The 24,521-nt window shown below is 51.4% G+C and overlaps 1 protein-coding gene across 2 annotated transcripts in view; it reads right to left on the bottom strand.

Moving 5' to 3' along the window:
- The window catches only part of ZBTB16 (zinc finger and BTB domain containing 16), a 72,120-nt gene extending 51,290 nt beyond the window's left edge, over positions 1-20,830 (bottom strand). Inside the window, exons 1-2 of one of the 2 annotated variants that reach the window (XM_048968430.1) lie at positions 20,715-20,830; positions 18,853-20,166 (exon numbers count right to left, since the gene is read on the bottom strand). In XM_048968430.1, the coding sequence (XP_048824387.1) occupies positions 18,853-20,096 (1,244 nt within the window). In that variant the 5' untranslated portion in view covers positions 20,097-20,166; positions 20,715-20,830. Of the gene's footprint in view, positions 1-18,852; positions 20,171-20,714 lie in introns of both variants that reach the window. The other variant, XM_048968429.1, reaches the window with a different exon arrangement.
- Between the last annotated feature and the right edge of the window lie 3,691 nt (positions 20,831-24,521).

Genomic DNA, 24,521 nt, shown 5'->3' on the forward strand with positions numbered 1-24,521 from the left:
TTGGGGTGCCCTCACGTGCTTTGCTCCCCATGCAGCACACATCCCACTGCACGTTCTACCCTCCAATCCTGTCTCTACAAAGGAAACCAGACAGCGTCGATGCTTGCCCCTGCCATGGAGTCGCTGTGAAACACACAAGTCAGAGTGCAATACGCTTTGCTCTTAACCATGATTAAAGCGTTGGCACGAAGCCCCAAGCTTTGCCATTTTTACACCTTTATCTCCTCTTTGCTCCCCAAAAGGTGCACCAATGGACAGCATCCAACCGTGCACTGCCCCAAGGGCACAGAAGGGATGGGCCATCATCCTGCCCACGAGCAGCTCTACAGGTAACCAACGGGCCCAATGCCTGCTCTGTGCAGGGCAGAGGGATGCCAAAACCACAGCATTGCCCCGAGCTGGGAAACGAGAAAACACTGCCAGAGGGCTTAAGAGGAACCACAGGGTGATCCAGCACGAAAACAAGGCACAAAACCCACAGTCCTTCTTATTTCCCTTTGTAAAACACAGGGAAAGCAGAGGGGTTTGTGTTGTACAACACAAAGGCAGGCAGCTAACAAAAATGCTCACGTTTCTGGAGCGCAGCAATAAACAACAAAGTGCGGCGAGCATTTGCCTATTAATTAAGCCCGACTCCTGGAAACACCCCGCTCTCGAGTTATGACGCTTTCGCATAAATTCACTTTCAAAACAGGCGCTGCCAGTGAATAAGAACTTGATTTCTAATGGTTGGAAATATTTTGTACACTCTGCTGCTCCCTCTGTACCCCTTTGTCGGGGCCAAGGTCTCCGAGCTAAAGCGTGTACCAAAAGACCATCTGTAGCTACCGTCTTTACAGAGAAGTTTAAATAGAAGGATGAATGAACACAGGAATTAATGAATGATAAAGCCGTATGGTCTCAGTCAGCCTCCTACGCTTGTATGTGGTATTCAAACCCTCCCAGCCTTCTGCCACAAAGAGAGGTTTCTAAGCTACAAAAAAAAAGAGAGGGAAGAAAAAAAAAAAAAGGGGGTATGTGTGCGTGCAGATTTTTAAAAACAAACCCAGCAACTTGCTCCAAAGTTCCCACAAGGTTTTCCTGCCTGGATTCGTGGAAAAAAAAATAAAAAAGCACATGTTGATCCAAAGGGGAGAAAAAAAGCGGGTGTTGCAACAAAAAAAACCACCAAAAAACAAACACCCTTTGGTATCAATAGGAGCCCAAATCATGGGGTTTGTCGGCGCCCCTGCATGCTGTGGATGTAGCAGCCCTGGGGGAGGCTGGGCAAGCTGCACTTTGGGCAGATTTCCCTTCATGTAAGGAAACCAGGTGTTCAGAAGAGAAATCAGAATCATTCAGGAAGCAAAAACTGTCAAGCACGTCTCCTTGAAGAAGTCTCCCCATGAAGCCTCTGTGCTAAAGAAGATCCTTTTGGGTAAAGAGGTCTTCAGGCTACAGTGCTAATTCATAGACTCAAGGCCCCATTTTAATCATCTCAGAAGGCCAATGTGGAACTCATTAAGCAGCTGACCCGGCTCCTCGGAGCACAAGATGTTGCCAAGTGTCAGCTGCAAGAGGGGAACCACCATCAGGTCCAGCTCTGGGTGACCCAGGGCTGTCCATAAAGCAGAATTCATGGACGTGCTGCTTCAATCCAGGCTTTGCCTGGACGCTTATCCACGCGACAGCAGGAACAGCACCCAAGGAAGCAGTGCCACGGCGGAAAGGTTCTGCAGCAGTTTCAGTTCAGCAGGATGAGTCGCCTTCCCCATCGCCTGCCCTCTTGCTCCCCCTCTCCCCCCTGCCCCCAGCCCATTTGGTACACATTAAACATGTCCATTAAAAGCTAACAAACCTTAAAAGGCCCTAATGGGTATTTTAAGCGAGGGGTCGTGGCAAGGGTGTGCTCGGGAGCGCATCCATTATAAAGCAGCTCCATAAAAAAAATGTATAATAATAAAAGATACACTGCGAGCTTGGAGCAGAGGGATGCAGGCTGAGATTTCCTCCAGGAGCTCTGTGGTGGTTGGTGACTCACTGCTGAAGGTTGCATTTGCTCTGCTCTATGAATGTTAACGAAACGGGGTCGACGGTTCCCTTCCTGACCACAGGAGCTTGGAAGGACGCTCCCAAAGCGAGAGCTGCTCCCCTGGGGGACACTGATGGACTGCAACCCATGCATTTGTCCTCCTGCATGCCCAGCACAGGGCAAAGCAGCGTCAGCATCGTGAAAACCGGTGCTGAGGTGCAAGGACTGCAATAGGGTTTCTCATCTTGCTTTCCTACCCCTCTTCCCCTCTACCCCGAGATCTTTTGTAAGCGATGCAAAAGCACTTGCTCCAGCGCTCAGGCTGCAGAAGAAAAGATGATATGGCTCATTATGCTGTTTGCGGGAGATTAAAAGGTGACATTCAGGGAAAGACAAAGAACCAGATGGAATCACCTACTGTTTGCTAAAGGGGAGCTCCTGCCAGTCCAGAAATATTAACAAGGTAAACTGAGGATCAAAAGCTCACCATCTCTCTGGTTCCTATTCAGGATCCCCTTTTGTTCCAGGGGCTGTTGGGGGGATCGCTCCTCTCTCAAATAATCTGCAGACGCAAAGGTTAACGCGCCCACGTAAAAAGCCCGGCGCAATATTAGAATGCTACTTTTATTTTAAAAGCCATCATGTGTAAAGCATTAGCGTTTTGGAAATTGCATTCTTGAGTTAATTAAATGGACAATCTTTTATACATAAAAAGTGAAAGAAAGCAATTAAAAGCTAAACGAAGAGAAACTGCCTTTTCATAGCCGCGCCAGCGCTACCCCGCTCCCTTTGTATTAACTTCTCCCGAGCGCGCGTCTCAATGGTGCCACTGTCCAAACGCGCTGTTTATAGCACCCTTGGCGACAGTTTGAACGGTGTTTGTCTTCCTTCTAAGTTTACCTACGAGATTTAACATAACAAAAACCCTCGCTTGGGCAGCGTTTTGCAAACAAACAAGGAAGGCACGGAGCTCTGCAGCAACTCCGGGTTGTTACTGCAGACATTGAGCCCTGCCAGTCCCGGTGCTGCGTGTCTCCATGGGGTTGGGGCTGTCCCATGGGTGCCCAACGGTGCTCACGTGCACCATTGCCCTGCTCGGTATGACACAGCACATGTAAACTGTTCTATATGTATCCTATCACCACCCGCAATAACGAGCTAGATTCACTGTGCCTGTATTTACGGCTATCTAGAAGCAAATCTGTGGTTTCTTTCCTAGGGGGATAGAGATGGATAAAGTGTAACTTCCCCATAACAAATGACAGGCAACAAATTTCCATACGCTGCCTCTGTTTGCCAATATTTAAGTCTGACAGTATACCCGACTGCTTTTAACTTCATAAACACTGGCTGTGCTCCAGCTTGCCAAGGGGAAGGCGGTGGAGGAGCACAGGGCGCCGGCTGAGCATCACACAGCACAGCTCCAGAGCCGACCTTCTCCCGACCAATGCTGGTAAGCCAGCAGGGAGGGAAAGGAGCCATGCTTCCAGCTTCCCTTCTGCCAAGTGCTGTATCCGAAATGGAGCACAGTAAGGAATGGCCAGCAGCCAGGAGCTCTGCTTTTCAGGATTTTTTGATCGCTCTTACAGTGACGGGTTTGCTAAGGAATCTAACTGCATACAGAGGGTAATTGCTAGCGCTGTAAAATAGCGAGAGGGCAACAATATTTAGAGAAGGATGAGGCAGAAACCTTCCCTTCTGCAATCTCCCTAATTGCTCACAGCGATGCTAACCAAAGACCTCATTTTCTCCCTTGCAAGAAGAGCCAGAAGTCAACTTCCAGGAGCATGCAGCTCCATTCCCCCTCCTCATACCCAGGCACCCACGGGAATCATACACGCTCATTTCATAGATTTCCTACAAAGAGAGACATTTACTGCTAGCAATGGTGGGAAAACCAGCAGTCACTATCTTTACTGCAGTAAAAACCTGACCTTCAGTTTTAGGAAGGAGGTAAAGTTCACTATTGATTAGACTCACCGTAAGCTGTTTATAATTACTATTATCTCTGACTTAATCTTGTAAGAGGTCAACAGTTTTACAAAAATCTTGCAAGTCGTGCCTTTTACCTCCCAACTTCATATCTGGGTCAAAAGGTCAATTACTTCAGCTTGCTAACTTTAGATTTAAAAAAAAAAAAAGAAGTGAGTCATGCAGACAGATTTCCCCTTTAATTCCTGTATTGTTCTTTCTCTCTCTGCACTTCTGGCTTTTCAAATGAATGCACCAATGAGAGCAGGGGCTCTGATTTCATTCCACCACTGCTGCAATGGGTGATCATGGCTATTCCTTGTGGAGATGGCCATGTTGGACATTCCTCTCCCTCCAGAGGTGATTTCTCACCTGGAAGGAGCCTTGTAAGAAGCAACTGGTGACGTACAGCATCCCTCCTCAAGGTTACAGATAATCCCACATGCTGGCTCCCATCACAGAATCACAGAATCACAGAATCACAGAATCACAGAATCACAGAATCACAGAATCACAGAATCACAGAATCACAGAATCACAGAATCACAGAATCACAGAATCACAGAATCACAGAACTGTAGGGGTTGGAAGGGACCTCCAGAGATCATCGAGTCCAACCCCCCTGCCAAAGCAGGTTCCCTACACCAGGTCAATCATGCATGGCTGGACCTCTGAAGTCAACAGAAGGAATTTCCTGCACTTCCACAGTGCTGATCCCAGCCCAGAAATGTGGTAGAGGCTGAGCCTCGGCTTTATGGAAGGTGCTCATGGCACGAGGCTGTCCTGCATCAGAACCCAGGGACAGATCCTCTGTGCTGCTCCCCTGCATCACTAAATATCAGCATCTCCCACAGAACCACCTCCCTTCCCAGACGCATTACGGGAGCACTTAAAACCAAGGGCAGGGGCCAAGGAGAAGCCCTGGAGACAGCAGAGGCCGCATCCCAACCCCTCATCCCACACAGTCCAACAGCATCACTCACATTATTTTACCACTCGCCTCTCCCCCGCGACGGGAGGCAGCGGGCGGCTGTCAGACAGCCCTGTTCTGCACGTGTAACACTGCACGGAGGGAGCAAAAATCAATAGCTGCTGTTGCACCTTCTCCTGTAAGATCATGACTCTGTTTCAGGAGGATACGAGCCTCCGAAGCGCAGCCTTGGCAAACAGAACATTGCTCAACTGTTCTGCAGGCAGGTGTCATAAACAAGCAGGCACATAGCAAACATATTGATTTCCCGGACCTTATCGCGCAGCAACCAGTGCTCAGTTACCAGGCTACTTTAATATGTAATTTACTGCGAGAAGGGAGAGCGAGACTGAGGGTGTCTGAAATATTTACTGTAGAATCGACGGGAAGGTTGAATGCGTGCGGGCTGTAGGCAAACGGAGGCGAGGGGCGCATCGCAGCCATCAGTATTTCCCAACTATCCAAAAAGCCCCTCTCCACCACGACAAACTGTTTACACAGATGCTATTAATCTTCTTCTGCAACTGTTTACGCTATGAAAATATAGTAGTCTCAGCTGCCCGGGCTCTCCATCACCTTCATTTAAATTCAGATGCTTAATTTCTGTCAAAACAGAACCCACCGAAATTACTGCCATCCATTTCTCGCGCTCGGTTTGCCTTGTGATCCCACTGCCCACCCCACAAAGCAGGAGGAAACTGTGAGAAGGTATTGGAATTTGGATGCTGTTTCTGATCTATTCCAGCCTACCTGGGAACAGCCATGAGAGCAAAGACTGAAAGCACCCTTTTACAGATGCTGCAGTGCTCAGCTCTATCTCCACCTTCTCGCATTTCTCCACCAGACTGGCACTAAACTTCACCACTGCACCCTGACCTGGAGGAGCTGCTCTGCTGTGGTGTCACAGCCATCACTACCTGCACTGTATTAACCCGGATTGAAAAAACACCATCACCCATCGGGTTATGAAAGTACAGCTCTTCAGTGCTGCTGAGCAAACAGCTGAAGATAACATAGCATGTAATGCACCAAATGCAACCCTTGCTTTCAGAGTAGTTCATGAATCCAGCATCAGGCACAAGAGATCATGTAACAAGCCTGTTATAAACCTCAACTATACCTGGCATGCATTATTACACATAGATAGGCAGATAAACATGGGACAGCCCCCACGACGTGCACCCAAAAGCACCGACTGGTCTACCAGTGCAGGGACAGAGTCAGCGCCTACAACAGGACAGCATTACTGCAAGAACGGGCTGCTGGAGGATCACACCTGCAGACAGCGACTTCCAATTCAATAAAAACACAACCGCCTACGAATAGTTGGGTATGAAAGCCAGCAGGGCTGCCTCACAGCTGCAGAGGTACAGCAGGAGGAGGAATGCTTTCCTCCATGCAACAACACTTGGGCAATCTCGCATTTAAGAGCGATTTGCAAACGCAGTGCTGGCGGATGCTTTGCTTGCACCTATTAGAGTTTGCATTTTCATAGCACAAACTTTTTAAAAATCCCTTTTATACAGTGTCTTTAAGTAGATCTTTTGGAATTTACAAGATAAATACTGGTAATTTGATTCTTATCTTCTTCAAATCCAATTCTAAGCCAATTCTGTGTAAAGGACACTAATTATAGCCTGCAGGGAAAGAAAAGGTAACCTATCAGCGAGAATACACTTGAAACATTTAAAAGGGTACGGGACATTGAAAAGTTAAATAGATTTCAAAGCTGCTCTTGCAGGAACAATAATTTGTTATGTGAGAATTCTCCTCCGCATGATTTCTCTCCCTCGTATGGGATTTTTTTGTGATCATCTCAGCGCTGCGCTGAAAACAACCGCAGTCGGTTTTGCATCTAGTTTGGGAGCACTCTGTTTGCAGATCTTAAGACAGTCCCATCTCTCTGAGAGCAAAGCTAAGTACGGATAACAATAAGAACAATCAAATCTTTATGCAAAGACAGACGCATTAATTTTTCACCCCTCTTGGCACTCTTCAGAAGAATAGTCTCAAATGAGGGACTACTTTGCTTTAAAGAAAAATATGTTTCAGAGCTTCTGCTCCAGCAATATGTGCAACGTTTCAGACACACGTTTACAGCACGCTAGTTAGAAAACTGCTACCATGCAATTGCAAGGTAATGTTTTACCCTGGTTGCTCTGCAGTGAATGGCCCGCTACAATGCAAACAGACATCTTCAACCAGCCCAAGGAGGAATGCTTTGTGGTTACAACTCCATGCTCCTCTGCAGGCCTTTTTTTCCTGATGGCATTATGATAGTGAAACATTTTTTAAAGCAGAGGGCACCCCCAGGAAGAGCATTCCATGTGTTGGGATGAACGTAAGAGGCATTCAGGAAACATGGAGATGTGGCACACGCCGTTAGCAGATGTGGTGGTGATGGGTTGGTGGTTGGACTTGATGATCTTTGAGGTCTGTTCCAACCTTAATGATTCTGTGATGGAAAGGTCTGAGCTGATGCAGACAATAGGGCTGTACTCTGGGAGCTGAGCAGCTCTGTTGCTCCCGGTGCTGCCAGAGAGCACCCAGCCGTGGAGCACAGTGGCAGAGCTCATCAGCAACCTCTGCACAATGTTATTTGACTGTTACAGCACCTATAAAATAATAAAACCCTACTCCACAGCGCAGGTTCAGGATGTGGAATATGTTGCAGGAGGAAATAAAGGGAATGGGCCGTCCAAGCAGCACAGTGCTGGGCAGGGCTGTGGCCCTAACAACAGCCCCGCAGTGACTGCACCCAGAGGTGGCAGCTCTGGGAAGCTACCAGTGCACAAGGTCCTGTCCTGAGCCTCACAGAATCATTAGGGCTGGAAAAGGCCTCTAAGGTCATCAAGTGCAACTCCAACCCACCCCATTGTGCTCACTGTGTCCCTCAGTGCCACATCTCCATGGGCTTCTTTGAACACCTCCAAGGATGGTGACTCCTCCTCCCCCCCATGCATCCCTGGGCAGCCTGCTCCAGTGCCCAGCCACTCTTTGGAGAAGAAACTGTTCCTGACATCCAGCCTGAACCTCTCCTGATGCAATGTGAGGCCATCACCTCCCATCCTATCATTAAACGCCCAAATGCTCATTATCCAATCCCTCCTTTGTTCACAACTTCAGAAGGTTGCAGGTAGGGATGTTCTCAGTCTGACATTACAGCATTTTCAGTGAGCTGTGCCCAGTGCGTGGCCAACCCCAATGCAACCCTGCAGCTGCTCCTGCAGCTCACAAAGCAGGCTTTTCTTTTTTCTTCCCCCCGCCCCCCCAAAATCATGTATGCAAACATTTCCTATTTCTCTGCTTCCATGATTCAGTAATTCAAGCTTAAGCAATAAGAAGTGCAGTAATCCACATATTTGTGTGAAATAATAGTAAATTCATGCCTTCAATGGCTTTGGAGTGCTATGCTATTAAGACATTTTCCTTTTCTCACATTGAAGGCAAAATACAGTTATTTCAAAACGGTGAAAGAATCAGCTCATTAGTTAATAACGAGGAAAATAAATCCTACAAAGGGAGAGTGCAGTGGATGGAGAATAACACAGGAACTGAGTCGACATGCAGAAAGAAGAGAAAAACCAACCCATGCACAACACGTTGCTGCCTTCTGCCTGTAAAATATCTGAATCCAACAGGAGGGTGGGGGGGGGAGGGTGGAAACAGGCACAGTTCAGCCTTTGGTTTGGTCCTTTTCAATACAGCTCCATCACAGCATAACAGGCGCCTTGCAAAGGCAAATTTATTTAGATGGTGAGGAGATGCCAGCGCAGCCTGGGTTTATCACAGAGCTAATGGATGGAAAAGCAGCCAAAAAAGACAACACCGTGCCAATGGCTCATCAAGAAGAGAACCCAAACCCCCTGGCACTGAACATCGGTCCTTGTCTGCTCGCTCCCGGTTTCATGCAGGGGATTGAGCAGTGAAGATGCAAAAAAAGCCCCAAACCTCAACATTCACAGCCTGAACATTCGAGAAATTTCAGCAAACCAGACCAAAAAGCACAACACAATGACCCGTGAGACCTGTGCTACACAAAGCGCTGTGTGGGGCTTTTTTTGTTGTTTTCTTGTGTTGTAATTCTGGCAGGAAGAAAGTCTCCATTACTCGCTTTAGGTCAGTGATTCTTATCAGTCCCCACCAACTGCATTTGTGGGCAGCACCGAACATCCAAGCAAACGAAGGGGGGTGGGAGGGAGGAGAGAAAAACAAACTGCGTTCGCCTCTTGTCCTTGGCCTGCACTACCTGACCACTGTCACGAGGCGAGCAAACGGGCTGCGGTGCATTCGTACCTGTGGCCACACAATGAGGCACTGTGTGTGCTTTTGATGACCCCCTCCCCGACACATGTATCACTATCAGGAAGCCGGCCATGGCTTCTGTTCACTTAGCAACAAAGGGTGCTAATTAGGGAGCTGCTTTCCACCTCGAGCGGGTGGAGGATGCTGCCTGTGGCGGGGCTGGATGGGGACACTGGTGCTGGGATGGAGATGTTGGTACCATGATGCTGATAGCCCTACCCTGACCATGCACTGAACCCAGTGTTCTGAGCTGCCCAGCTCTTCTCTTTTGCTGTCTTCTCCTGTTTTTGTTGGATGAATCCCTTCTGGAATCATGAGGTCGGGCTTCATCCTGTGCAAAGCAGTGGCAGCGCAGCCCCCTCCCCATGCACATCCCAGCACCTGCTCTGGGGCAGCCCATCTCAGCTCCCACCCCAATAAATAATGCATCGGCCAGCCCTAATTAACACAAGGGAAGGATGATATACATTTCTTCATTGCTTTAAGTTACATTTGGTTAGACACTGAGGGAAGAGCTGCCTCTAGCTAAAGGGTCAGATAAGCCAGAAATCAATACCAGCGACTGCCTCTGCATCCTTAAATCTCACACCCCATGCTGCCAGCACAGTGCTGGGGAGCTGAGGGTGCCCCACTTCCCACAGGGCCCTCCACCCCCAAAATGCAAAAAAAAACCCTTAAAACTACTGAAAAACTGCCTGTCACCCAAGTTCAAATGAACCAAAATGCCTGAGGACAGCAAGATGAAATAAGAGAATGCCCTCCAACTTTGCCCTGCAAGAAGAGACAAAGACCCCCAAATAGGCTCCTGCTTAAAAATAACAGCGAGTTATCACTTTTTTCTCCCAGTGAGAAAGTCCTGGGATTAAATTTTTCCCCTTAAAGATCCCTCTGGAGGGAATCAGGGCTCCTGCCGACTGACCCGCAGCCAAGAGATGGCCACAGGTGGATGTGCCCAAAGATGCTCTGCATGCCAAAAGCCCCCCAGCAGCCACACGGCCCCTCTCCTTCGCAGAAGCGCTGTCACCACTTTGGATATTTTCTAAGAAAAAGGAGGAAGGAAGAAAGAAAAGAGGAAGTCACTCTGTTACTGGTAAAAAAAATACATATATATTAAAAACAAAACAAAACCAAAAAAAAAAAAAAAAAGCTGAATAAGAAAGTAAAGAAAGATTTGGTTCTGAGCCCTTCATCTTTTCACAGAAAGAGGCCCCATGGTCGGAGGACGTGCTCTGTGCCCACTGCCCACAGCCCAGAGCACAGCCCAGCCCCAGCGCTGCGCCGCTGCATGGCTCTCCCACGCACAGCCCCGCTGCTGCACGGCACTCAGCGACCGCAGCCCGTGCCCAGCCTGAGATAAAGCACCCGGCCCCACTGCCAGCTGCAGCTCAGCCCCACGGAGCGATCCCAGAGATGGGGGTTTGTGGCACGGCTTTGCTTCAAGGCGCAGCTTGATTTGAGTGTCACCTTCTGATGCTGACAGCGGATACTGAAAGCGGGGTGACAGTGAAAGCGTGAGGTTTGCAGAGCGAGGTCTGCTGCCAGAGATCACAGAATCGTTCAGGTTGGAGAAGACCTCTCAGATCCTCCAAGCCCATCCCACCGTGCCCACTGACCACATCTCTCAGTGCCACGTCCCTACGGTTCTGCAACACCTCCAAGGACAGACCTCTCCAGCTCCCTGGGCAGCTGTGCCAATGGTTGCTCTTTTGGAGAAGAAACGTTTCCTAACATCCAACCTGAACCTCCTGTGGCACAGCTTAAGGCCATCACCTCCCAGCACTGTATTCCCATTAAGACAGCAGGGCTCACATTCACCCCAGACTAGAGCAGCCATGAAGAGCAAGGCAGGGCTCCCAGCACCACCACCTTCCACACCACTCAAAGCCCCAGCAAACCCATGGGAACCTCAGACCTGCTAACCGAAAAACCAACAGGATGGAGTGAAATCTGGAAATGCCTTAGCTGTTCCGAAAGCCTTTTGCTCTCGTGTGTGTGTGCACTTCCAAGAAGCCCAGGTGGGTTTTGTTGCATCTGTTTTAACATGTATTACGTGCTGTGGTTAAATCTAATTTCTTAGATTCACAGTATTCGTGGGTTTACCCTGAACACTCCAAAATTAGTACAACCTGCCTTTAAATACCATAATAAAAAGCACATAGTAAGCACTTAGCCTTTATATATGTCATCAATGGTTTCAAGGAGGATGAATCACACTTCCTCCTTAACACTCCTTTCTAATATCATTTACTATAAATAATGCACAGAGAAAAGAAGGAGGGATGGTGACAGAGGGCAAAGTGCACTGAGCTCACTGCCAGCACGCTGTCCCCAAACTTGGTGGCACAAAATCACTTTGGACCTGCAAGGAGAGTGCGTCCGCTGTACAGCACATCAACAGAAACCTTAAAACAAGATCAAATGCTAAGCAATGGTTCTGTAGTTTTGCACATGTGTGCATAAATACACATACATGTGCGTATATATATATATACACATAGATAGATGGGTGTATGGAAATATACACACACATATAGAGATATGCTTACACAGATACACATGCAAGCAAAAGCTGAATTACATCACATGTCTAAAAATGACCAGAGAAATGACTTTAAAAGCAAACACTGGCTCCAGCTTATTTCTTCTCTTTCCGTCCTTCTTGGTAAGCAGGTAATGGAAATGCTCTGGTGTTTGGGGTTTCGGACTTTTTTAGTTTCTTTTCTTGTTTTTTGGTTGTTTTTTTTTTTTCCACTTGTTCCATTTCTGACTGCTTTATAGGTCACCCAGAGGTTCCTACCACGGCACAGCACCACGTCCCCTCTGTGTGCTGCTGGATGTGCACCCTGAGCCCCCCCCAGCCCTGGGCACCATGTGGGCACCCCACACCGACCCCTATGAGCAGAGCACAGGGTTATCAGCTCACTGATGCACCCAGATAACCACCACCCCTATGCTGACACAGGTAACACAGCCCTGCGTTCAACAGGGATTTACCACAAGCAGCTCGAGTTGCAACTGAATTATGCCCCCCTTGCTTAAATAGAGAAATATTTCCTAAATTACATATTGCCAGCTTGTTTATTAAACAACATGCCAACAAAAACAGCGACAAGATTACGAAAGTCAATGGAAAACTCAACTAGCACAGTGGGGCACGCATCCAGCCGTAATCTACTTAAAATCAGTTAAGAACACTACAGTGAAAATGATGGAGGCTGCGCTGGCTGCCATCCAGAGCACGAACACCATCGGTCCTACCACCCCAAATAGGGTTGGGTGCTGAGTAAAGTGCCCCAGCACTTCCCTCTGGTTGGAAAACGGATGGAAAGAAGGAAAAAAAAAAACCACCTTTATCCGTGAACAACTGGTGGTCAAGCAGCAGCTGTTATCCCTGTAAAGGTATCTCTGCACACGAGCTGCGGAAGTGATCCGAAACGCTGCCAGTGCAAACTGGTGCTCCAAAATGATAACGGCTGTTTCAGAATCACTGCGGTGCAGATAAAGAATTATCTGGAGCCAATAACCAGGCGGCACTTCTGTGTGCCCCCCAGCAGTGCTTTACGATCAGGCTGAGGGCTCAGAACAGAAATCGGTGTCACAAAGGGATGGAAAGTCCTCGAGCTCACGAGCCCAAATTCGTGGTCCCCAACCTTCCCCACTGCCTTATTTGCATTGACTCATCGCAATGATGCAGAAAGCTCTCTCTGTTCCTCGGATGACACAAATCTCTTCTGTCTTAATTTCTGCTACATGCCACGCTCTGGGCGCCCATTGCATGGACATTTCTCAATTCCTAATCTTCACCGTAGCCAGAGAGGAAGCAAATCTCTGGGCAGACAGCACAACCGGCCACGTGCGTCTGAAGGACGCACAAACAGTACAGAACAAACAGAACAAACAGTAGAGCTGTGCAAAATGGAGCCATCCCATGGAGTGCAAACTCTCTTGGGCCATGCAACCCCAAAAATACAACAGCTGCCCAAAGCCACGCAGGGCAGCGGGACGGCGCAGGGCTTTGTTGCAAAGGAAAGGGTTGGAGGAGAGGGGACAGACCCCATCCCGAGCATCTGGACACCGCCTCGCTGCTAAGGTGATGCCAAATGAAGAATTAAACCCACTATAAAGCACTTAGCTGCCTAACACAGGCCGGAGAGGGGAAAAAAAATTGCAAGAAGAATGACACAATCCAGGGCTGCCCAGAAAGAAAGAATGAATGGAATAGGCTAATTTACACAGGAAGTGAGCACTTACCAGACCCTTCATCCTAACACACAAAACCCTCTGCCATATCTGGAAGCAATTACACCCAGTTAACATGATCTGCCTGCCACTAAAATTAACTGCAAACAGAAATATTTTTCACTTTTGCAACAGGAGATGCCATGGCCCCGTGTTTGGCTGCCGGGAAATATTTAGTAATTACTCATTTAAAGTCTCTCTTGAAGCTGTCAAGGGGAGAGGGGGGGAAAAGTAAAAAGAAAATTCATGCTAATTATGAGCAAAAAAGAAAACGCAGATCTTCTTACCATGCAGATATGGGCAGCAGTGTTAGGGAACGGGCAGCATCGCGGCACGGCACAGAAGGCTGCACAGAGAGCCTGCTGCAAACCTGTGCTTCTCACAGCACTTCCATACATTGAGGGGAAAAAAAACAACCCAACAAAAAAAAGATTTGCTGGTGTCACCCTGAAACAGTGCATTCCCTGCGAGAGGGATCCTGCATGCAGCCAATAAATGCCATTTTAACAAACTGCGCTTTGCGAATGATAACAAGAAGTGAAAGCTCTGCAACGCTTGCATGCCGCGGCGTGCTGCCCCATGCAGGTGCTGCCACACCAGCCAGCCAGGAGAGCTGCTGCCCGTTGCTGGGCAAGGGGAAAAAAACATCGTGGTGTTTTCTGAGGGCAGCTGCAGAGCTCTGCTTGCAGAGGCGCCGCCATCCACCACCAAGATGTGCGATAATCGACCGCCCAGCGCCGAAGCCAAAGCGAGCCGCTCCCCCTCCGCGCTCCAAGCACTGCATGGAAATGGTTAAGTCCCCCACCGAATAAATCAAAAGTTCAAGGCTGCAACATACCACAACGTATTCCCTCTCTCCTTATGACAAGAACCAGAGAAAGCCCGAAATCCCAAGCATCCTGCGCGGGGTCTCGGCTGGCACTCACAGGTTACACGCTCGGGGTCAGCGCCGCGGACCTCGGCTGCAACATTCATTTCCTGAGCAGGGCAGGTCCCCCTGCCCATAAAGCTAATAAGAGCTTCCTCGCATGGCAGCCCTGCACTGACAGAGCTACTTGTCAGCGGCCACGCAGTGGGGGAACGCTGGTTTCCATTAGGCGGTTATGATGCCAGGTGCCACTAATAAGGCCCATCAGCGAGAAACAAGAGCTGCCAAGTTGTCTTCGAACTCTGGAAATAATCACGGGCAGAGTTTGGGGGCTGCCTTTTTGTTATTTATTCTTTTTCTTTCCCCCCCCCTCCCTTCTCTTTCTTTTTTTTAAAGTTTCGATTGCAGCCGACTTCAGCGGAACATAAATCACCGAATGCTTAAAATGAAATAAAAAACAACTACTGTACCCGGCTACCAAAATTAACACTAATAACATCTCACAAAGCACTTGGGATCTGATTTATCACGTTTATTGCTTTAATGGTATACTGCATCTGTTTCTCACTGTGACATGTTGAGCGGTGCCAACGTGCCTAATGGCATTAGTATTACAATGCTCAGCTAATCCACTCGAAGACAAATGGAGGTGAGGTTGGCAAGCAAAGAGCCAAAAGCAGCAATATTTCCCTACGCAGCCACTTAAGATTTGCTTCGGCACTGCTGCAGACAGAGCTGCTGGAGGTGTCCCAGTGCACGCAGTGACAAGCAGCAGCCAATGGGTCCATTCAAACCCAGGGCTTTGTTAGGGACCCGCGGTTTGTTCCACTTGGCTGCACCGCATCAAGGAGCGCAGGGATCGCATGGAGAGGCTCGTGTGTTCTGGGGAGCCAGCAGAGCCCAATTGGCAAGGCAGTGGGCAAGCAGATCTGCTGCTCCTCTGTGCTGCACAAGCATGAAATACAGCAAAGGTTCGGGGTTCCAGGTGACAGGGCAAACCTAACCTTAAAATCATCCACCAGAGCATGCTCAATCGTGGCACCTTTCAACCCGTGCAAAAATCAGATGTGGGAATTTGAAGAGAGGTTTCCCAAGGTATGCACTGACATGGATTTAGGGGCAGAGGAGCAGGCAAAACAGCCAAAACAGCACCAATGGGAATCGTGGTGCCGGTTATGATTTGCCTTGGACAACACTGGCACAAAGAACTTTCATTTTCCAGCTGGGCATCTTCATGTCACAGAGGGACATGTGGACAACAGTGCCAGCACACAGCTCTGCTCGGGGTCACCCCGAAGGACCACACTGTGGGTTTGCATGCTCTGCCCTTCAAACCCTTTCCCTGCAGAATGGAAGGATGATGCACTGAAGGAAAAAGGGAGAACTGTGCCACTCACAGACACCACTGAATCACATCTCCCTGACAGCTTTCTCTGCTGCTTTCGATGTGAATATATATATATATGAAACATTCATTTTATAAAGTCTGAACGCATTTAACCTCACGATGACAAACTGCTCTGGATTCAGGCAGCTGCTCAGCACAGCCCTGCAGAAGCGGAGATTTTTCTTCATACAAACAAACCGGAAAAGGGCCACTGAACTACAGCTTTTTGGTCTGCAATTAGAAGCAGCAATCAATACTAACATTAGATTAAGTTTGAACTTTGTTGATCCTAGAAGGAAATCTTTTATAAAAAAAAAAAAAAAAAAAAGGAAAGAAAAAGAATTCAAGAGTCACCAACTCAATACGCACTCAATTAGTCAAAATCATAAGCTTGGTCAACAGGGAAAACGGATCACAAAGCGGCCAACAGCCATCCAAAAGGCACAGGGTGGCTGTGAGGCTGCTCCTGGGGTTTGGGGACCCTATGGGGACCTGCATCCCTGGGTGTTCTCTGAGCAGAACACCCAAACCAGGGCCTGGGGGAAGCACCATGGTCTTTTTTTCCCCCCACGTGCTCATATTTCCCATAGGAGGCAGGGGCAGCGCTCAGAAGGTTCTCAGACTCTAAACATATATATTTATAAGCATCCAGGCATGTGTGCGTGTAAACAAACATACACACCATATGCAGCCACTCACGTAACATAAACAGACACTGTACATGTTGGGATGCTCTTGGCTCATTAAGTGCTCTCCGTGCAGAGCACTTTGGTCTCTCCTCTCCCTGCCGGGACTCCAGCACACAAAAGCCACCGAACCTAGAGCTCAGGCAATGCCAACAGTGCTGGAAGTGCTGCATCTGCCCATCAACCCAACACCTTGAAAGCACAGGACTGGAACAAACGGATGGGCAGACCGGCACTCATCCAGCAGGAGACAGAGCAGCAGGCATCCAACTGCAGCCTGCAACACAGCTGGGGACAGGGCTGCTTCTGTGTGCCCAGGGCAGGGTTAAAAGCAAAACCACACCAACAGGCGCCCAGCAGAAAGAGGTCACCTAAAGCAGCGGCTCCGTGGTGACACCGCTGTCACTCGGCACACCCTGGGAGCAAAGCAGCAGCACGGTGCAGCTGCCACCACCTGCACAACTGCTCCAGCAGAGAGTTATAGATCCCAGCGTAGCGTGGATGCTGTTTAACAGCTCCATAAATACAATGGGATCCCACAAATCCTCTCGAAATGGTAATTTTCACCACGTATCAGAAAGCAAACACTATAAAAAAGCCACATGAAACCTTGTCTATGCACAAACTGCCTTGGATTTCGAGTTTTTTTTTTTCCCCTCCTCTTTTAAAGTTCATTTGACTGTTGCCCAACACCTTTCAACACAGACCATCTTACAAATCAGTTTAAAAACGGCTCAAAGGATTTGGCTAACTCTGAAAAGTTTACCAGCACGCAGTGACTGCACACAGCCATGGCCTCAAAGTAGGAGCGCGCCAAGTTCGGCACTGCCTCAAACCATCCTTCTGGGGCTGTGCTTTTAGCGAACGCTGCTCTGCTGTGTGATCAGCCCCAAACCTCAGCAGAACACAAGGTACAGAGCGGAGCAGCAGCAGCAGCCCTGGCACGAGATCAGGACTATGAACCGGTTCCAGCATCGGTCACTGCTCTGCGCTCAGGGAGAAGGGAAGGTGCTGGTGAGCGTGGCAGAAGCCACGTTAAAATTCTCACTGAGCATTCACTGCAGCTCTCCCTTGGTGACGTTCAGCCTGCATCACCCTACGGCAAGCACGGCTGGATCCTCGTCCAAGCGAAAAGCTTTAGGCAGGCATCATCTGCCCCTCGCACGCACACACACAGACCCCAGCTCTCCCACTTACAATGCAGGGGAACAAAGCAGAACCCTGCTGCACGAGTGCACAAAGCAGGAGGGACCCTCCGGGGCAGGGGGATGGCTGTCAGCACGGCACGGTGAGCCACGAAGCACCACCAGCTCACGGAGCTCCGCAGGGCTGAACGCTGCAGCACCAGAGATGCAGCTGCTGCTGCTCTCACGGGGGTCACCTGCATGGCCACGACCACACGGGCTGGAGCAGCCCCTGCTAGCAGCACCCTCACCGTCCCTGCGTGTGCACGACGTTGTGAGCATCGGGACTAATTAACTTGTTGATTCATCAATATTTGGAGATGATGCTCAGTTCGGGCACTTTGGGGATGCTGCGAGGAACTCTGGCAGTGTGTATCTGATAGCAGCATGCATCTGATAGCAGCACGCACCGGGAGCAGCCAGCACACAGTCCCACAGGCACCGAGCACCACATTATCCCCCGGAGCACACCCACCCCCAGCCGCCCCCTCCAGAGGATAAAAGCTGGACCTGGTGATAAAGCAATCCCAGCCTGACCTGCATGTTACTTTGGGCAAAGTGCAAATATTTCCTAAACCGTGCGACTGAGCAACACCACCAAGCTGGTGTTAAACTACAGGAGCGGTGAGCCGTGCAACGCAGCAATCCCAAACGTCATCCGTGCAGTAGGATAAGAGCACGCAGCAGGTCTCTATCTCCCCTGCAGAAACAAACCCTGCAGAGCATTGGGCACTCACACCAGGGTCAGGGGCTCAGCACAGGGTGGGAGGATCTGCAGAGCACGGAATCTGCAGCACAGATCCCTAAACTCAAATGGCAGCGACCGTATGGGACTCTGCAGACAGCAGCCAGGGAAACCAGCGGGGTTTGTGCTAGCAAGAAACACCTACAACATCTCGAGCCTCCTCTGAGCTATGCACCCCACCCAACACTCGCTGAAAGGAAGCTTCTGGCACAGCTGCCAGCCTTGAGAAAGTTAAGGCAGTTCTCCCTCCGTGTGAGGCTGGCAGAGCGCACGCTGCTCCACATCCCAGTTTTGGGCTCGCAGCATGGATTTGATGCTAAGCTGTTAGCACACCCAGTCAGAAATCAAAACCCACTACCAAGATCACACCCAAGCGTCACAGTTGCTTTGAGAGCAAAATACAACAACAAACAGAGGAAAAGACCTCGGCAACAGCAAAACAAGCAACCGAAGGCACGCGTGGAGCCGGACGCAGCGAGGACTCACCGGTGCTGTTCGACGGTCTCGTTGTCCGGGAGCTCTGCCCCACACACACTGCACTGCTCGCCCACGGCTCTGCTCTCTGTTTTCATGCCGGCTGCCAATTCCCCGAGCTTACTGAACAGCTCCCTCTGAATAAAGCCCTGGGGCAGGAGCCCTCCATAAGCGCTGAAGTCCATGGACACGGCCAGGGCTGGCTGCATGTGAAGAGTGGATGTCATGGAGGGCGGCATGCTGAGCACAGAGTCACTTTTGTGGTTAGGGAGCACGGAGTAGACACCCAAAGGCTTCTCGCTCGCAGCTGCGGACTGCTCCGGCCCCACCAGCATCCCCTGGGCGGCCTCGGGAGGCTGCTCTGCGCTCTCATCGCGGACGTAGTGCAGTTCGCGGGCACTTGTGATAACACTGCTGCGGGTCGGGGTGCCGGGGTCTTCCTTGCTCTTGTCATCAGATTTCTCCCCGCTGGAAGCACCCGACTCCACCGGCCGTGGGCTCTCGTGGCTGGAGGCATCTTCCACCTGCATCACTTCGGTTTTGACTTCGCTGGGGCCGGGGTGGCGGCCGGCAGCGTGCGGCTCCTCGGGGACGTTGTGCTGCAGGGCACCCTGCAGCAGTGACTGCCCGATGCTCATCAGGCTGTCCACCGCTGCCTTGGTGGGGCTCATGGCGGAGAGGCCAAAGGATGTGGAGACTGAGGGGCTCTGCTCCACCATAGTGCCTGGTCCGCTCTGCCCAGCCGTGCTGGCGTAGCCGCTCTCCTCGCTGGAATGCTTGGAGATGAAGAGCCCCTTGATGTACCTCGATTTCCTGTCCTCCTCTTCATCGGCACCTCCATCCGTCATGGTGACTTCGGCATCGTTGTCATCGGATGCCTGGATGGTCTCCAAGATCTTCAGGCACTGCTCTTCTAGATACTCTATTTCTAGGATCTCAGCTGCGTAGAGCAGGTCATCCAAGTCTTCAACCTTTGCCTGGAGGGTGGCCGTGTAAGCATACTCCAGAATCTGCTGGAAAGTCTTTGGTGAAAGGAAGTCCAGGGTGTAATGCTGACTGTTGCGGTGGAAGAGGATCTCAAACATTTTACTAGTGCAAGCTAACACTGTCCTGTGAGCGTGGAACTCCTGGCTGTCCACCATGATGACCACGTCGCACAGCGTCCCCGCCAGGCGCATCTGGTTGGCTTTGTGCAGCAGCCCCGTGGGGTGGCAGGGGTTCTGGAGCTGTATCATGCCCATCTTAGTCAAATCCATAGCGCTCCCGAGGTTCACTCATTAGGGTGCCTTACCGTCGCTCAAATCTGGGACTAGCTTTGTGTGCCGACTATCTGCGAAAACAAAAGACAGAGGGGGGGAAGAGGAGAAAAAAAAAAAAAAAAAAAGAGGAGGGACGGGGGAGGAGAGAAGGAGAGGGTGGTTAGCCGGAGCTCGGCGGCGGCGAGTCACGATGCTCTGAAAAGTTTGTGCGCTCGGCTCGGGGCCGGCATCCGCAGCGCTCCGGCGCGCTGAGAACCGCGGTCCCGCCGGCTGCTGCTCGGGAAGGAGAGCGGCAGCCGTAGGAGCGCATCGCCGCGCATCGCCCGGTGCGCGGAGCCTGCGAGCACGCCCAGCTGGGCACGGCACGGCAGCAGCAGGCAGCGGCGGCCGCCCCGTCCCGCCCGCAAGGCTCGGACCCGGCGCGGCGCTCATCAGGTGCAGATCGAGAGCCGCCGCGCCCGGCGCAGCTCCGCGCCCAGAGGCAGCGGAGAGCCGCCAGAGCCGCAACCGCGCATCGCTGCGGGGCGAGGAGGGGGGAAAAGAGGAGGAGAAGGACGAGAAGGAAGAAGAAGAGGACGGCAGCCCCGCGCCCGCCCGCCCGCTGCCCGCACTCACGGCGGCCGGCGGCTGCTCCGGCAGTTCGCACTGCCCGCTCTCATCGCCGCCGCCGCCGCTCGCCGCGCCGCGCAGCAAATCACCGCGGCGCCGGCCCACGGGCCGCCCCGCGCCCACGTCAGGCCGCCCCCACCCCCGACGCCGCCGCCCGCACCATCTTGACTGCTGGCGCCGCCGCCCCCCCGGCCCCGCCCCGGCCCGCCCCGACGGGGGCCCCGCGCATCCTGCGCGGCCCCGCGTGCGCCGCTCCGCGGGCAGCGCCGCCGCCTGCACTCTGCCTGCACTCCGCCCGCTCCCTCGGGGCCGCGTTCCCCGCTCCCTCCCGGCCCCGCGGGGGCACCTTGCGACGCGACTCGGGCCCGCCCCAGCGCCCGGCGGCGGCCCGGGGCTCGAGAACGGGGCCGGGGCGGGCGAGCGTCGGCTGCTGGACAGCGCTTGGCTCCGCCGGCCGCTGCCAACAACAAACATGGAGGAGCCGGCGGCCGCGAGGAGCCAATGAACCGGAGCCGGCGGTGGCGAGCGGCGCCCGACCGCGGGGGCTGCCCCGTACCGCTGCCCCCCGCCCGCCCCGCCGAGCCGCCGCGCTCCCGGCGCCACGATACGGGCGGAGGCTGCCCGCCCCCCGACGGCCCCGCGGGCGGGCACGCACCCACTCACCCGCCGGGACCCCCCTCAGCTCGGAACAAAAGCGCTCCCGGGGAACCGAGCCCGCGGCCCGGCTCTAAGAGCCCGCGGCGATCGAATGGAAGCGGTAGGGACGGTCACCAAAATCCAAGTTAGGGGCCCGCCGCCAGCTTTCGGCTGGAAAGCTGAACGTCACGCTACACGCACGTCGCTTTGGTAAAGCTACGATTGTCCGAACCCCTTCCCCGAGCGGCACCGAGTTCGGATAGGAAGCGCGAAAAGCCAACGAGCCCGCGCCGAGCACAGAAATAGGGACCCGCAGCGCTGGGGGTGTTGGCACAGCACACACTGGCAGTGCCCACATCGGGGACCTGCAGGGACAGGGGAGCACAGATCGCTGCTGCCAGCACTGCCTGCAGCCCGGCCCTGTCAGCTAAAATAACAAATAAGGACGGCATTAGTACAAAAATCCCCTTGGGGTAAAGCAGTGCAAATGTAATCTAAGGAGAACGTTATAGGGAAGTGTGTTCATAATTATAATGGGATTTAATGTACTTTGGGACCAGATGATAGCAGTCATTTAACAAGAACGGCCTAATAACCGAGGACCCACGATGGAGGCAGTGGTGCTGGGGTTATTAGATACATACTGCGATGCAGCATTCGCAGTGCAATGCTTCAGGATAAGGATAAGGCATCAGCCACCCCAATTTTTCAGGGGTTGCCACTCTGCCCTTTCAATTGGCAGAAAGCTGAAGTTCAGCACGCAGGCAGCCAGGATGAGAGCAATATGTTTTTTCTTTCTTAATTGCCTACGACTGCCTGCCTTCCCTCCCCCTCCACTGAAACTGACTGAAAGGGGGAAAATAGCAAAGATGGTGTGGTTTCAGGTGTTTGTTTACCCTCCTCTAACTTTTAAAAGGCTCGATTTCAGGGCTGAAATTTTAAAGACAGTTAGGGGTATGTTTTTAGTGTAGCTCACATGAAATTAAGCTGCATGAGTCCCATTAGCTATAATGGAAATCCCACGGCTAAATTCCCATGCAGCATCCTGAAAATTAACCCCCCAGTCCTTCCAGTGAACTGAAGCACTGCACTTTTTGTTGCTTTTTTTTTAATACACATAGTAAAAAGCTATTGGGTTGTTTAAGAGACTTGCTTCCTACAGCTCTTGTTTTCTCCCAAAAAGGCACTGGACTGTCAGTCCTAGGAGCAGAAATCCCACACTTCTCCAGGCTGCAGGTGCACTGTAGGTACTGGTATGCCTTATACTGTGCTGCAGTGGTTCCCAGGCTGGAGGGAGAACCAAAGCCCTTCTGGACCATGGGCTGAAGTAGCAGGAAGGCAGATGCACTCCCAGCAGCTGGGCTTGTGCTTTGATTTTGCCACCTGCATTGCAATAGCACACCTGTAGGCTCTGCACAACCACCCCAAAAGTGAGGAGCCTCTCTCCAAAATGCTGATATTTGCTGAACTGGGGTTAAAACCAAGAGTGGAGCAGCAGTTGGGCCCCGTGGGGATTGAGCTCATCTGCCCCTTGCAGCTTCATGCCCCATGCTTGGGAAAAGCTCTCTCTAAATGCAGTGCCCTGGTGCTTTAGAGACCTCCACGGACAGCTTAGGGTTTGAATTTGGAGTCTGTCTTAGAGCTGAAAGATGAAGCAGCACACAAGAGCTGCTCGGACAGCTCATCAGAACATCTTTCCCCAGTTTGTGTTTGTCAACCAAAACCCAAAAGCAACCTCCTTCTCTTGGGGATTTCTGCTTCGCAGTGCCCTGAACAAAAGCAAATGCTGAAAACCCCTCGTCCTCCCCAAACCACAGCACAGGGCTCTCCCCCCACCCCGTTGCTCTGTCAGCACACTGGGTGCTGCTGACTCGCCCTGCTCACCAGCCCTGTTTCAGGGACAGGATGAGTCAGGCAGCACCACTCATCCTTTTTTGTACAGAGCATCCAGTGACAGCTGCAGCCCATTTGCCACATGGCCAGGGAAGACTCGTGCCTTGCTGCTCCATCACCTCCTCACACACTGCCCGGATGCTCTGCGATGCTTTCCACCACCCTTCTGCCCACACCTGTATGCACACACACACACACACAGCAATGGCTAGCTAAACCATGCAAGCAAATTACAAGTTTTTAGGGGGATTTATGCTGCTTTCTTCCCCACTCTGACTGCTCCGCTCACCTGCGTGTACAGAGCAGGGAGAGTCCTTGCTAGCAAGGAAGTGGACTGATCATAAAACACATAAAGCAGGGAAAAAAGCCAAAATCTCTCACCCGTGACCTTAAGCAACACCTCGTTCTCTCCAACCGATGGCCTCCACATGCTGCACAGAGGAAATAGTAGGTAAAAACCCACACCTGCATCCCCCTCCCACCCCCAAAACACCAAACCCCAACACAGAAAGCTCCAGTGTTGGCCTGCAGGGATGTTCCCAGCACCCCAGCATGAGAGTTAATCGGCCATCACACCCCCCCAGGATGTTCCATTTCGCTTCCATCTCTCCCCATCAGTTTCCAATTTATTTACTTTTCTCAACTTAATCCCCACCTTGTAGTGTAACATGTTTATTAGAAAGGAACCAGCACGCTAAATGAAGCCAAGCTGGGTTCTTGTGTTAAATAGCAGTCACGCCCAAGTGGCTCTCCATGTGCCATTACTCCAAGTGATTGAGGCAATTTCTTCCTCTGCCACGAGTTTAAGTTGTAAATCTCTCAACCAGATACAGAGGCAATGATGTGCTGCCTATTGCGGTTATTATTAACCTCTGGCATTAAACTCGTGAGACTTCCATGATTTCTCTGAAAGGTCTTCACACGAATGGACCATGCAGAGTACTGCTATCCTCCCAAGGAGCTGCACCAGAACAACCCAGAGTCTCCAACCACCTCCTGTTAGAAGGCTCCAAAATGCCAATAAAAAGGGGAAAAGCATCCTTGTTTGGGATGTTCAGAAAAGCAGAGGCTGCAGGGCTGCCCTCCAGCCAGCTCCACTCTGTCACCCCAAACCCTCACTCAGACAGCTGCTCTGTCTCCTCCAGCACTGGGGAGGTGCCCTGTGCAGCCACAGAGCAATGCAGCACAGACTCCTTATCTCCAACTTCACATCCCAGAGACAGATACAGTGCAACATCTACTTCTCCTACTCACCAGGCACTAAAAGCCATAGAGGCAACACAA

The sequence above is a fragment of the Lagopus muta genome, chromosome 22, assembly GCF_023343835.1.
Source record: "Lagopus muta isolate bLagMut1 chromosome 22, bLagMut1 primary, whole genome shotgun sequence".
NCBI lineage: Eukaryota > Metazoa > Chordata > Aves > Galliformes > Phasianidae > Lagopus > Lagopus muta.